The sequence below is a fragment of the Epinephelus lanceolatus genome, chromosome 1, assembly GCF_041903045.1.
Source record: "Epinephelus lanceolatus isolate andai-2023 chromosome 1, ASM4190304v1, whole genome shotgun sequence".
NCBI classification, from domain to species: Eukaryota; Metazoa; Chordata; class Actinopteri; order Perciformes; family Serranidae; genus Epinephelus; species Epinephelus lanceolatus.
In genome coordinates, this window is record NC_135734.1 from 30963080 (window position 1) to 30979097 (window position 16018).

The 16018-nt window shown below is 40.6% G+C and overlaps 1 protein-coding gene across 2 annotated transcripts; it reads right to left on the minus strand.

Moving 5' to 3' along the window:
- Positions 1–5421: 5421 nt before the first annotated feature.
- Positions 5422–11908, minus strand: miip (migration and invasion inhibitory protein). Of its 2 annotated transcripts, none has more exons than XM_033626084.2 (9): positions 11552–11908; positions 10087–10289; positions 9175–9280; positions 8970–9081; positions 8786–8865; positions 8564–8690; positions 7892–7988; positions 7627–7746; positions 5422–6688 (listed from the first exon to the last, which is right to left on the minus strand). In XM_033626084.2, exons 1-9 carry the CDS (start codon positions 11784–11786, stop codon positions 6566–6568), a joined length of 1203 nt encoding a protein of 400 aa, XP_033481975.1. In that variant the 5' UTR covers positions 11787–11908; the 3' UTR covers positions 5422–6565. The 2 variants fall into 2 exon arrangements, with proteins under 2 accessions (XP_033481975.1, XP_033481974.1); XM_033626083.2 differs by having other exon boundaries at positions 6433–6688; positions 7603–7746.
- Between the last annotated feature and the right edge of the window lie 4110 nt (positions 11909–16018).

Here is a 16018-nt window from a genome sequence, read left to right on the forward strand (position 1 = left end):
TGAGCTGTGTCTCCTTATACTTGACGTTAAATTACTTGTGGACGGGCTGTTCTGTCCTCTGGTATCCCCTCTCACCCGTCATCTCGGAAAATAATTAAATATTGTCTGCGTTTTTGTGATTTTTTTCTTTTCCAACTGACTCTTTATAAAAGTCGTCTCCTCTCTCCATGTGCTTCTGCTGATCATTTTATGTTGCATTGTCTATAGACAAACTGAAACCTACAATTTACATTTACTACCACTTGACAGCTTACCTGCTCATTTCTCCTTTGCTCCCATAGCCAACACCTCTCTGCTCTGAGCACAGCCCTCCGTTGCTATTCCACAAAAACACACTATCACTGAGGCGCTACACTATTTGCATCATTTAACCATTGCCTGCTAAAACTTCTTGTGAATAGGGGCGCCCAGTGGCTCACCTAGTAGAGCAGACACCCCATGTACAAAGGCCTTGTCCTTGCTGCAGCGGCCACAGGCTCGATTCCAACCCATGGCCTTTTGCTACATGTCGTCCCCCCTCTCCTTTCCCCTTCACTCTGGATCTAAAGGCAAAAATGCCCAAAAAATTATCTTAGAACACTTTCTGTGATTAGTCCGAGAGTCCAAACCATCCAAAGGGTGTTTTTATACCAGCAACAAATGGAGCCATGGTTCAGTTTGATGTGGACCGCAACCACGTCTTTTCAACGGGCCATGTTTTAGCTGTTTGGTCTGGATCATAGTCTAGTAGAGGTTTCACACCTGTAGTTGTGGTTTGGATCAAATTGAGAAAACCAAAAGTCTAGGACCAAATTAATGGGCGCATTGACATGATTCAGGACCGCGTTAGAGACTTCTCTGCTCCTTTTGGTTGTTTTCCAACAGCTGGAATAGATTCTAGAAAATGTTATCAAAAAATAAGAATATTTAAGAATATCTGTCTCATGTACTACTAATTCAGCAAATATGTCAAAAAGATTTTTTTTTTATAAAAGTAACCACTTGTAATTTTAATTACCTGTTTGCATGAGGACACGCCTAAATCATCACCGCTGCAGCCAGTTGGATTGTCACATAATAAATTAGATAAATGGAGATCACCTGTGTGTAGTTAATGGATTTTTATCTAGAAGGTGCAACTTGTGGTGAGGCAGTATTACTGCAAAACCTACAGTATAAAGACATCCTTTTAATCCTAGGCGAATGATCTGGTCCCACCTCTAGAAGTAAAAATACAAACTACAAACATGACAAGTTATTATCTCACTCCATCATTCATGCATCGACTTGAATAGTAAGAAGAGAGAAAAACGAAACCAAATGAAAAAGAGTTAACTTTCTGTGTTGCTCCATGTGTGATTCATGTCATTAGAATGAATCAGTTTGGAACGAGAAGCACTGACTCTTTGGTAAAAAAAAAAAAAAAAAAATGAAGTCACTACTAAAACAGGAAGTTGACTCCCTAAGATTTTCTCTTCTTGTGTATACACAAATAAGTCCAGATGCAGTGCACTGCCCCCAGTTGGCTAAGGATATCAAAAAAATTTACGAAGTGTTTTTAAGAAATTGTGGGGTTTCTATACAGTGACAGGATATTGTAACTGACAGTTACATAATACAGGCATTTTTGTTCCACATCATATACGATTATAAAAATCATCTTTCAAACAGAGGCCCAGGTTGGCATTGCTTAAGTGTCACTGAAGCCCTTCAACATCGTCTCTGACTTTATGTTTCCTGTGGACACATGGGAATGAAGTCACACAAAGGCTAAAAGGTTTACTTTATATCACTCTGCCCACCACTGACTATATGTCTTTTGACAAGTCAGCCGCAGTACTGTACGTGTCGTGCCTAGCTCAGTGCCCCTATGTCTCACTTTGTTTGTTCCTGTGTGAGACGTTGACATTTCACAATAAAGTTTCCCCTCCCACATCCTCAGCATTTCTCTGGTACTCAGTACACCAGGAGCAGCCCTGTTGTACACTGTGGTCTTGTTATGCTTTGTCTGTTATAGTAAATTACTTTCATCCTGTACATGTCTGGCGTTTTTTTCTTTCTTTTTTTTAGTTTAATGACAAAGCTTTAGTGTTTAACTGGACTGGTTGTGACAGCAGGAAATGTGACCAGCAGAAGTGAAACCTGTTTTGGGGGGGGGGTCCTCAGCTTTTTTGGTCACACATAATTTTTCTGTACTTTTATCATCATGAGTCATACATAAATTGGGCTATTATTGATGTATGATTCATGCCGGACTTGCCATCACCAGCAAAGCATGGTTAAAAGGTCCAGTGTGTGGGATGTGGGGTGTCATCTATTGGCAGAAAGGTGTAATAAATGCATTTTCTGAGGTGTATAATCACCTGAAAATAAGAATTACTGTGTTTCTGTTACCTTAGAATGAGCCATTTATATTTACATAGGGAGTGGGTCCTTGTCCACAAAGATTGCAGTGTTGCACCACCATTGTTTCTACAGTAGCCCAGAACAGACAAACCACACACTGACTCTAGATTTACTACTCTAGACTTTCATTTTTTCTTTATGTGAAACTGCTTTATTCAGTGTTTTTACTTGTTTAAGTCACCAGGGGTCTCATTTATAAAACCGTGTGTAGGATCCACACTAAAAATGTACATTTGGACAAAAGCCGAAAATGGTGTGTGCCCAAAAATATATGACAGCTTCTACGATCCAGCTTTCACCTCCCCATCTGTGTCAGCAATTTACGGTGGCCAGGATGTTCGTAAGCATGGGTCTCAGTTTCTCCCATCAAGTCTGTTTTTATACATCACAACTTTTGCGTGGGAGGCGACATACATCTCTTTCAGGCCTCGTTCTGTGCGTACACAATGTTTATAAATGACACCCCGGGTCTGTTTGTTTTGGAGAGGAAGAGTGGATAATTCCACTTCTGGTTAAAAACCTCCTGAATGTCTGGGGCTGTATACACAAACATTCTTCTGAGAGTATTCTAAGAGTTTAGTAAGGAATCTGAGCGTAGGAGTTATTTAGGAAAGTTCTAAGAGCAACTCTGTGCAAGGAAAGGACAGACACTTTAATCTTACTGTGGTTGAGATGCTTTCTTTTAACAGATGTGATTGGTTGTCACAGACACACCCTTTTGTGAGCCTGTAAGGTGTGGACACCCAGTGGGAAATGAAGTGAACTGCACCACAATATGAGATTGACAGTATTATCATTGTTAGTGCAATCACTCTCCATCCATCCATCCACCCATCTTCTAACCGCTTCATCCTCTTGAGGGTCGCGGGGGGGCTGGAGCCTATCCCAGCTGACACTGGGCGAGAGGCAGGGTACACCCTGGACAGGTCGCCAGACTATCGCAGGGCTGACACATAGAGACAGACAACCATTCACGCTCACATTCACACCTACGGACAATTTAGAGTTATCAATTAACCTAATCCCCAATCTGCATGTCTTTGGACTGTGGGAGGAAGCCAGGGTGCCTGGAGGGAACCCACGCTGACACGGGGAGAACATGCAGAAGGGCTACCACACCCAGGATCGAACCAGGAACCCTCTTGCTGTGAGGCGACAGTGCTAACCACCACACTACTGTGCCGCCCCGCAATCACTCTCAGTTTTTCAAATATCTTAATATTTTGATAATTTCTAGCGTTATAGCTAGCTTTGTTAGATAGGGAATGTGTGCATATCCCAAATGAGATCGACCACAAACATTATCCCTGCACAATCTCATCTATAGCATTTCATCTACTCACTGTCACTTTGTGTTTAGAGACCATTTCTCAGACCTCTTGTGTTTCCACCATTTTCTCCTCTGCTGTAGAAACTCTTAAGATTCTTAAAAGTCCTCCTCCCTACTCCTAACAGTTTTCACCCTAGGAGCTCTCTTAAGGTCTAAGATGCTTTGTGAAAAAGGGGAAATTCTAAGACGTCACAAGAATTTTCTTAGAATTTCGTCACTAGGAACAACTCTTAGCACTAGGAAGCTTTGTGAATACAGCCCCTGGGTCTTAAGTTATCAAAGAAAAAGGTGCACACTTATTAGCAGGTGCTTGGCTAGCAGCCCATCTGTGATGACTTTAGGAGAAACATGGATTTGTAACGGTACACTGCTTTACTGAGTGTTTTTACCCATTTAAATCACTGAGTCCGTTTGTTTTAGAGATTAAGACACCTCTGCAGATAATTCAGCTCCCAATAGAAACCTCCTGAACAAAGAACATTGAAGGAATTCTAACCGGGAGAAGCTGGTTGCAATCTGCAATCCTCACTGCAACATGCCACGAAATCTTACACACTGTTCCTTCAACTCATAAATCTGAAACAAACTTATTGTCCCACTTAATCTGTGTGTTGAATTGGCATTGTTTATACGTTTGTGTGTTTGGAGGTTGTTTTGCTATTTGACCTATACGGGTCATATTAGTGGGGATAAACTGTAGAATATAAAACATAACTCTGCAGAGTATTCTGTGCCCTGCCGTAGCTGACCGTATGGTATCATACTGTAATGTTTGGTTTTGACCCCTCCCTCACTAGCCCTGTAAAAAAAAATAATAATAAAAGTAAGCTCCCTGGAAAGTCATGACAGAGTTTGCACACTCTTATTTGGTTTTGTGGCCTACTTTCAGGTTTTGTTGTACTGTACAATACTGCTGAATAATTTCCCTGAGTACAGCATCATAGTTAAGATTTTATATGGCAGACGTGAAACTTGCCCCAGGCACATACAAACGCACTGTCTGGCTTTATTATTTTTGCTGGAGTCACAGTCTTCAGTTCTTATTGCATGGTAATGTAGTGCAGATTTTTCACATCAGTCAGTGCTTATACCGGTATTACCAAGCGATGACACTGCACAACTCAACAGTAAGAGCAGGCTTGGTGTTCGCAGTGATGTCTCATTGGTCTCAAGTAAGCAAGTTTCAAATCCTGTTAAGTTCTGTACTGTGTGAAATGGAAACCAGTGGCTGCCTGAAGGGAGAAAAAGGTATCAAATCTTTATCTTAAACAGTACAGCGTGCTCTGAAAAATAGTTGGACGTATTCTTGATTTCAGGGAGGTGGGCTAAAACATAAAGAAGACACTGGTTTGGTCATTTTCTGTAGACTTATTTACAATTGAAGTAAATCACCTGTTGTATCTGGTTTACCTTGCTTTGATGAATGCCAATCAACTAGTACCTTTATGAGAAATATCTTCGCTGTCTGAGAAGTTCATGTGAGCCCCACTTTAGAGACTGATCACTGCTGAGTCCTGAATGTTGGATTAAAGGTTATTGACAAAGATCTCTCAGTGGGATGTCGTAGTTTCGAGTCAGCTATAGCATCGCTGCGACTCATAATAGCCGTCCAATTAAACAGAGCAGAGCATAAAATCATGCATGAGAATTTGAAGAAGATGATGATGATGGTGAGCTTCAGAGGCATCATTTCCCTTCACAACTGCTTGTGGTTGAAGTCAAATGTAGTATCACAAAGCCTCATCTCACACAAAAAGCTTTGCTCTCATGTCACAGCATTCCTAGTTCTGAGATGACAATCAACAGCCAGATAACACACACACACAGCAGAGGCTTTGCTCTGAACAAGCCGTTTGTGCTACAACATCAAAGTATTGCAGCTTCAGCACTTCACATGAACTCAAAAATAATCACAGATATATTCCTGTTAAATAAAATAACATTTCCTTTATGCTAACTTTATTCTATTGGTCATTTTTGATTATAATTTAATCCAGAACCATTTTGTTTACAGTATCTAACTTCTTTGAATATGTTAGCATGCAACACACAAACTGAAAACATGTCATAGGTGGGATTGCTATAGTGGTTGACATTAAGTAGAGGTGGTTGTAGGTTTCCGTGATTTGCACCTTCTGTACAGTGCATTGGCCTCAATGTTTCTACAGTGCGTTCTGTCTCACGGTCAGGAAGTGTCAAAGGAAGTTAAAAACAGAAGTATGCGTGAACCTGGGAGCAAAAGCAAACAGCTGGAAAGGGCAAGAGAGGCGATTCAAAATGACTTCCTTAATGTTGTGAAATTTACCAAGCAAACTCAAATTTAGCCTTAGCGACGTGATTCTAAAACAGTCTCCACTGTGGCGTAACATCATGGGCTCTTGCTTCACATCCATGAGGCTGCTGACTGTCACATGTGGAGTCTAAATCTATCCAAAAGTTATTAAGATCAGAACAGAAGGGGAACAAATAAAATGCAACTCCTGCTGACAAGAAATATTCTGTTCTATTGTGTTAATTTTTCCCATTTCATTAAACTAATCACATTATGTATACATATATAGACAGGAAACAGCCTAATGTGTTGCATTTCATTCACTAGCTCATTACATTCTTGAAGTCGATTGATTCCAAATTAAGATCAGAAACTTAAAATGTATTCTTTTTTTGTGATCACCACTCGTCTCATATCGAAAAAGAAAGAAAAGCCTGTTTAAAAAAAAGACATTTACCAAAAAACAAAGTACAATACAGAGACTTAAAACAAGAGACAAAAAAGGAAATAATTTTGGGTGGCGTCAAACAGCTCACAGGAACTGCCGTTATCGCATGAAAGTAGACTTTAATTGTTTGTCAGTGCAAAGGGTAAAATGTGCTTCCTTGTTTTCTTTTGGAGGAGAAGTGTTGGAAGTTGTGACGAGCCAAGCGAGACACATCTGAGATCAGGTTACCAGACACTTTGTGTGCAGAGAGATCCTGAAAAATATTTTAAAAAAAACTAAATGAGAAGTGAGAGATGGACTGTAGGTCCTAACAAGACTTAACGTTTGTCTTTTTCTTGGTCACTGTTCAATAACATTAGTCACAGCTGCATTTTGTTTAGATAAGCCAGTTCCAGGGCATGCTGGTTTACTAGGAAAGCTCACTGGGACAATTAATGGAAATGAGCCACGGTTGAAGAAACAGTTCACCCCCAAATCAGAAACACATATTTTTCCTCTTACCTGTAGTGCTATTTTTCAGTCAGGATTGTTTTGGTGTGAGTTGCGGAGTGTGTCTGCCTTCTCTCAAATATAATGGAACTAAATGGCACTCGGCTTGTGGTGTTCAGTGCCAAAAAATACATTTGAAAAACTCAACAGCAATGTCTCTTTCCAGAAATCATGACCTAGTTACTCAAGATAATCCACAGACCTTGTTGTGAGCAGTTTCATATAGGAACTATTTTCTTCCTACCAAACTACACCACCAACCCGAATCACCGTGCAGAGGAAGTGTGCATCTTTTGCTAGCTTACCTAGCACCACTGAGCTAGCTAACATTACAGCTCAGGTGAGGAGGACGCCATTAATGTTTACATCTCACGCCGCCATAAGCATGAGCTTCTCATCCATGAGTAGATGTACGCTTCGTTCCTATAAAGGTCTGAGCCGAGTGCCATCTGGTTCCATTTTAATTGAGAGAAGGTAGACATCTCTACAGTCGATATCTCAAAGACTCAACAACTCACACCAAAACAAATCTAGACTGATAAATGGCACTACAGGTATGAGTAGAAATATGTGTTCTTGATTTAGGGGTTAACTGTCCCTTTAACAGTATTAGTTCCACAAGTGCTTTTCCTACTAGGACAAGTTAAAATGTCCGCTGTGAAAAAGGTCTACACATACTGTAGGAAGCCTGCAGTGTATCACCTCCAGTTCCTTCTCCTGTGCCTCAGTGGAGAGCTTCATGTTCAGACTGCTCCGCAGATCGAGGCTGCTGGGTGGCGGCAGCATGCTCTGACCTGTGTTTGACCAGCCTGAGAGACAGTGCTGCACAAGACAGGAGAGACACATTACGATGAAAAATGGCTTAAGTACAGTGATAAACCTTTGTTACACTTAACATAGAGGTGTTAGCACAATATGTTAAGATCCCAGAGGGACAATGGGATGGCTGAGGAGGTCTCTTACTCACCGATGGTAACCCCAAACTATCAGAAGGATCAAAACTGCATCGCCGATGAGCTTTGTACTTGTAAGGTGGCAGGAGGGTGGAGCGAGGGATGCTGACCCTTACAAATCAAAAAAAATGGAAACTAATGAGACAACAGACATGCTGCTGCTACAGTGGTAAAACTTGGGTGATTTTTAGCAGGAATTCTCAAACATTTTCATTGCATGGACCCTCAAACAGACAAATTTTAGGCCACACACACAATTTTGCCTCATCAACCCCTCATTTGATGATGACTTGACAAGTTATATAAGAGCTGATAATACATTAGTCATTCTCAAAAGGGTAAAGGGTGACTCCTGTGAATCTCTGCGGATGCCAGACCCCACAGCCTTGGTGCATAGCCCTTTTATTCTACTTAAATGTGTTTAAAGGAACACACACTACTACTGTACGTACCATTATTTGACAGCAACATTCACGGACATAAAAGCCAGGAACAGGAACAGTAAGGAAAAATGGCACAGTATAAAAAGTCTCAGCTGCACCTAAGGGCACCATCCATCGCCCTCTGGGTTCATTTAGTAGGGACAAAGTGTATCAAATTAAAAATGTCTGTCGCCTGGTGCCACTTAAGTGCTCTGTTGTTCCTAAGTGCTTGTACAAGGCAGTTAAAGGGCACATCATCATTACCTGATGAGAGCTGGCTCAGCGGTAGTGTGAGGGTGGGAGGATTTGTGCTTTTTGCACACTGGGCAGCACTCCTGAGAGTGAAGTGGGACGGGGAACAGTCTGCTGTTAATCTTGTAAGAGAATGTACCTGAACAAAAGGTGAGCAAGCAGAGGTGAGCATTACTTGAGCCATCGTGAAAAGAAAAATGAGAGTAGTCTATTTAAATAAATAACCCCTCTTACACTGATGAGTATCTGTGGTAGCCTCTGGACTGTCCTTGTCTGTTAGTGGTGGCAGGACTGAGTGGTTCTCCTCAGAAAATCTATGAGGGGAGAAAATTAATAGTAATTTGATGATGCTATCATCAATCACAGGCAAACATGACACACAATCAGTCGCAAGTGTAATCAAGCGTGAAGCACTCACTCTGCTTGGGGGCGGTGGACACACTCGTCTTTATTGAGCGATCGAAACGTGCGTAAGTCATTGAAGAACTCATCAGAGCGCTCTATCAAGGAGTCCTCAGCATCCAGGACTCCTTAGAGGGAGCAAACATCACCTGTTAAGGCTCTATTATATGACTGTGTGTATAAGATGGAAACAGGTAGACAGAGAGACCAATAAGGCGTACCTGCTATCCAGTCATACCCGAGTAAAGGCTGTAAATGATGCCTATCTGGGGCAGGTATTGCTTCGCATTCATCAGACTGAAATGTGACTCGACTCTGCACCTCCCTCTGTGAAAACAAACAAATAGTAAAAGAAAGTTCATGCAAAAAATGAATCGAAGGTACTCAAATGTTTTTGGGTTTTTTTTTTAGATTATTTTTGGGGGCGTTTTCTTGCCTTTCTTGACAGGACAGCAGAAGCATGACAGGAAAGGTGGGAGAGAGAGTGGGATAACATGCAGCAAATGGCCACAGGTCAGAATCGAACCTGGGCCGCTGCACACACTACCAGGTGAGCTAGAAATCACCCCAAGAAACTCAAAATCTAAGTTTTAAATGGTCAACTGTTTACATTTGTGGATACCAAGTCTCATATTTACCAAATCATCTCCTACTGCAAACCTTCCTACTGGTATAGCTTTAGTTATAGCTTATTTATTTGCACAATAATTACACAATACATAAAATTGAAAGGCAGTAACTTCAGTGCAGGAAGGAAGCTTGAGGCTTATTCAGAGTCCTCTCCAATTTAAACAAATAAAATAAAACTGATATTACGTTAAAATTGAAAAAGTTGTTATGAGAAATCTGATGAAATTTGTATTCTTCTTTCAAGCTGTGACACAAGGCTGAGATTGAGCTATGGAAGCCATCTCACAGCCAGTTCCTGTGAGTTTCGAGCGACATGGAGGTGAGTACCTCTTCAGTTTTAGATTAATTATTCCTTTGAGCCAACCAGTTTGAACAATTCTGTTTACTTTAACTGAGATTTAGGGAGCAAGTTCAGTCTAATGCTGATGATGTACTTGACACTGTACAGCTAATTAAAAACAGAGACAAACTTGAGTAGACTGTCCTTGGTTCTTTTTTCTTACCTGTTTTTTGCTGTGATTTACTAGACAGGACTTGGTGCTGGCCGGCCCAGTATCCTGCAGCCTGCTGTGGACAAATGGATGTCTGTTGCTGTCGTTGAAAAGGTCAGATAGTGTTGTGTGTCCAGCAGTCCCTCCTTTGTATTTGGAGGTCAAGGGTGGTGTTGGAATAGATCCCTGGATGCATGTTTGTTTTTCACATGTATCTGATAAAGGTACGGAGGAAAAGATTTTTCCATTAGTGATTCCAGAATTTTTTACTCATCACATGCACAAGACAGGCTTGCAGTGAAGTGTAAAATGGTAAGGAACAGGTCAAGGTCAGGTCAGTGCATGAAAAATATAATTCTAAATGTAAAAATAAAAACAGTCATCACAACCCACAATAAAATCACAATACTAGCTTTTTCTGAACCCTTCAACTGCATCCAGGATTTCTCTTATTTCTAAATTCATCAACTTATAGATTCGGGTATAGGCCTACCCCTGAGTGCCTTGATCAAGCCCTCTAGGGCTTTTTTTTTGCAGCTCCCATTCCTGTCTCACATGTACTTATTTGTATTTTTGCATATGTGTAAAATGTGACCCAAGTTTCATACCAAGACATCTCAGCTATCTCCATTACAACTAATCCATCCAATGAGATACAACTGACAGCTCCAGAAGCTAGGTAGTGGACCTGGGTAGTCACCTTTTACAAATACTTCACAATAAATTGCATTTAGCTACTTTTTAGTGGTTTTTAGAATATACTGAAGGGAGTTTAAAGTGGGTATGACACTCAGTGTTTGACAAAACTGACAAAATATATCCAAGTTCTGCATTTGATGTGATGTGGTGTCTGTGTCAAGCTCAAGCATGTCAAAATGATTTTAACCAGCTGACTTTAGTACAGGGTGTCTACAGGTATCAGACAGTTAAATTTAATGCTTTAATGCTTTAAACTTTCAAGACAACCTTTAGTTAAATTTAGGACAGATTTTTGGACAAATCATGTCTTACTTACTTAACCATCACAGGTAAAACATTGCAGGTTTGTAGTATATATGTGGTCTTGTGCAGAGGTAGGTGTCATGTGGGAATATAGTTTAGTTGTTAGAGTGAATTAAGTTGATCTACCACCTCTTTGCCAACAGGTAAGTGCAATTATAAAGAAAAATGACAGTCTTATATTAGTCTTAAAGATTTTTAACATTAGAAATGTGGAGCTTCCCTCAATTTAACGAAAAGAAATTAAATGATGTATAAATGAAATAAGATAAATGATGATAATGACTTTTAAGGCCTTCTCATAAAATTGACTTATGAAAATACTTTTAAGAACCTGTAGACACCCTGTAGTATTCAAATATAATACCAATGAGGACATACACGCAACACCAGTTTTATCAGATAGCTAGCTAGATAAATTAGCTAATATCTGCTGACTTCTCTTGAGTCTTTGGCCTCACGTAAACAGTTTCATTACCCGCAAACCTCACGGTGAGTTTGGCTAGGGCAGCCCGGGCAGGACCGCGGTCTCCATCGGTTATGTTCAGGATGTCTATCGGCTCCCTCCTCTCCTCAGCCTCGTCCTCTCTCTCCCTCTTACGGCCCTGACTGCAGCCGCTCAGCCGCTCCAGTTTCTCGCTCTGCTGCTTCAGCTGCTTCAATAAATCTTTGTTACGCTCCCGTAAAAAGTCCAGTCGGTCCGTGGAGGACATTTTAAAATTTATAACACTTTTAAATCGCGTTTAACTAGCTGTGAGAGACAGGAAGCACTTTCAGCCTCTTTTCAGATTTAAACCAGACTTCACCAGCTCCATAACAACAGCGCGTTGTCAACAATGATTTGATTGGCTGTGAACCGTCTACCCATCATGCCTTGCAGCTTTCCGAGGTTGTTTCTTAAAGGGACAGACACACATTTGATTTAGGCCACAAACCAAGGCTGCGTCCCACATTACATACTAACATGCTATAAAATATATAAGCTAAAACAGTATGTAAGATTTTTTAGTATGCCAGAAAAAGAAAAAGCTGCTTGGTAGTTGAATATTATGCACAACATTAGGAGGGTACAATGAGGGCTTTGAAGATAGTGTGGTGAAAACTCTATGTGTAGTCTGGTGTATACGTGTTGGTGACTGTATGCTTCCTTGCACCTAAGGGGTTTATGGAGTTATGATTCTTCATTGCTGGCTACTTAAAATGACACTGGTAGTGGTAGTTCTTAACTTAGTGAGAGACTCAGGATGCCTCAGTGTTCTTCTGAATGACTCATAAGGTCTTTTGTTACAGCAGCTGTCAGATTTTTTAATGCACACTTTTATATGTGGTCTCAGCTGTTGATTATGTCTTAAATGTTTTTTTATGATGTTATTTGTTTGTTGTGTTCTGTGAGTGTACTGTGCATCCTGTTTGTTGCCTGTAAGAGTTGAGCTGCTTCTGGTGGCACTTGAGTTTCCCCATGGAGATGAATAACTGGTCACTAGATGGCACCATTGCTCCTTCATGGTTTCAGAGGTGGCAGGCAGAAGTGACACTTGAACTATCAGCTGTAGAGCGTACAGAGAGCTTATACTATTGCAATTATAAAAATCTAGTAGCAAAACATTTTTTAGATGATGATGATTACACAGGACAACCTGCTGAAACTGTCTCTATATCCTGACAGTTGTACATGGGACACATAATCTGTGAAACAAAAATTGTTTTCCTCTGTCTCCTTGTAGTGCTATTAATGGCATTTGCAAGAATCCATCATATATAGACAACTAATCAGAGCTGAGAAGTTTCTAATGCAGCTGTCAATCATGCCAATCACTCTTATAAGCTGTGGTCCAACTGTCAAAATAGGCAGCACTGATCAAATATGAATCAAGATTCTGTTACTGCATTGCCCATTTCTCCCCTCACATGTTTTCAGAAACATATTTTAGTGTACTGTTTAGCTGTAAAGTGAGAAAGTTTGCTCTGGTTGGTGGGTGATGCTTTGTTTTGGCTCGACTGTTTTCAATGTGGTGGATAAAATTAGTTGCAAGTGTCATCTGTGAATTTTCCAAATGTAAAATAGATTGTGAATTAAGAAACAACGTAAGCTCTGCAAGCTTTTGACTTTTCATGTTTCTAGGACCGTTACTGCTGAAAGATACATACAGGTTTTGGAGCAACATATGCTGCCACCCAGACAATGGTCTTTTTCAGGGACGTCCCTGTTTACTCTAGCAAGACAATGCCAAGCCACGTTCTGCACATGTTAGAACAGCGTGGCCTTGTAGTAAATGAGTGCAGGTACTAGACTGGCCTGCCTGTGATCCAGACCTGTCTCCAATTGAGCATGTGTGGCACATTATGAAGTGCAAAATGCAACAACAGAGACCCCTGACTGTTAAGCAACTGAAGTCATATATCAAGCATGAATGGAAAATAATTTCAGTTTCAAAACTTTAACAATTAGAATCTGCAGTTCCCAAATGCTTACTGAGTGTTGTTATGAGGAAAGGTGATGTGACACGATGGTAAACGTGCCCCTGTCCCAACTTTTTTGAAATTGGGGTTGTATATCAACAGATACATATGCTCAAAACACAAGGCTACACCAGCAACTTAAAACAGAAGAAGGGCAACAGAACAACTTTGAGAGGAAGAACTTTAGCTTCACCATTATGATAGAAGAACAGTATTTGGATGAACTTATCGCAATAAACAACATAGATCCATATGACCTGGATGTCCAAGGCTGGATTACAGACCCTGATGCACTACCTCTAAACTACCTTGTTTTTAGTCAGAGTGAATACACTTTGGTAATAGAGGTAACAGAGCGTGTACCTCACACTGGAGCCCTGTCAGACAAGATGCGACCGACCTTCACATTCTCCATTGTCCACCAAGAAAGAGGATTGCATGTTTGAGTGCCTCAACATATAAGCTATTAAACAGATACACCTCTATACTTAACTTTCGAATATAGTGCCTCTCCATTAAGCCAGTTGTACTGCAATTTTGGCAAACTTAATTGACACAAAACTTAACTGGCACATGCAGTAGGCCTCAGCTGTAATCCATGCATTCCAGTACCCATACCACCATACTATTTAGTGTATCAGAAAAAGACTTGGTGTGTCCAAATACATAGTATGTCGAATGCAGTATACCAGGATGTCCGGTTATAATTTGCAGTATGCAAGTCAGCATGCTTTCTGGCTGCTCTGTCCCACAATCCTCTGTATAGCAAAGGATACGTCACAGCGACTGAGCTGCAAACAGATGACAGCTTGGCAGCTCTTTGACAGCCGCTCAGTCACAGCTGTCAGATGCCCTAATGACAGATGACAGCACATTCAAGTGACTGATGACCAGTGGAATAGTAATAACAGGAATAGTGATTGTTTTAATGAACAAAATAATCATAAAGGTTACCAGCAACAAATTGGCTTAATTATGAAAATAACAATGATAGAGAATTGTATATATACTTTCACTGTCATGAATATAATGGGCCTATGTTAGAATCTACAATGTATTCAGTTAAAACTGAAAGATGAAACTACAAGTAACAACAGCAGAGCTCACCGGGTTGATCTCCGTTTCTTTCTCCATTTCGTTTTGTTTTTTCTCCAAAGTTATAAGAAATATATAATATATTAATATAAGATATATAAGAAAGAGGGTCAAATTTCAGGGCATGATGTTATGAAGACGTAGTATGTCCTGACTATGTGTTCTGCATCCAACAATTTGTCTAGTATGCAGCTGCAGTACCTACTGAAAGCAAAAAGAAAAGGTGTGAGATTCGGATTGACCCTATGCTCCTCCCTGGCATGCAACACCCCTGGCTGCATTTACCCCTCCTGTATAAAGTCCCATTGTAGGTTTCTGCCACCCAGTTTACAGAAAGTGTTACACCAAAAATAAACAAAGGCAAACAAATTGAAAACTGGCTCTTAAAAGCACGACAGATGAAATTGTTTCTCGTCTTATACTAAAGAAAAATAGAGCTAGGGAACAAAGGGCCCTGTGAGCAAAGAACCAAGGGAACATAGGGATAACTCCATCAAGAGCTAGCTAGTATTATAGCTCTTGATAACTCCATCAAGAGCTATAATACTAGCTAGCTGTGAAAGCTTAGACTCGAGACACAAGACTTTCATCTACTTTTTTTCTTTATCAAAACTGATATTTATGACAAGCAATCATTTCAGCCAAGCAACTGCCAAGATGCTGCAACAGCATCAATTAACCAATCAGTAATTTTAATTTGTCACATGTAATCATAAAAGGTACAGTTCCAATGAAATGTAATCACACAGCTTCCTTCAGTGTGTGTATTAAAATGAGTTTAAATAGAATAGCAGTAATGTAATGTAGAGTAACCATGAATCTGACTGTATTAAGCTTGCCAGCTAACTTTTCTCACACTTAGCAGGTTTCCCAAAGAGAAGGCACTGGGGAGGCAGTGGAAACGAGCTTTAAGAAGGAAACGCTTTTCTGCCAGTGGGCACTTTGTGCTGTGCAGTGAGCACTTCAAGCTGGAGGACTTTGATAGCACAGGTCAGACTGTCAGACTCAGAGATGGCACTAAACCATCTGTCTTCGGATAGCCTAAGAGTAAGTGTGTCACCAGACTGTGAGGATTTCATAGCTTGTCACTGTCACACCTTGCTGAAAATGTTTTCTTTGTTGTTGTTCTTCTTTCTAAATGTCTAGAAATCAGTGATGTATTGTTTATGGTAGCCAGGACAACAGAAACCTCAAAAAGAGCCACAGAGAGTCTGCCAGTGGACCGTTCCCTCATTTTCCAAAAGGCTGAACCTCATGTTCACCCTCATGTTGTAAGTATTTGTACTAGCTGTGCTCCAAACAGCTGTGAGCATCATGGCCCTGGTCAGACTCAAACTTCTCTGCTCTCTGCCACCCTTTTCAGACACATTCATATATACACATGCACACA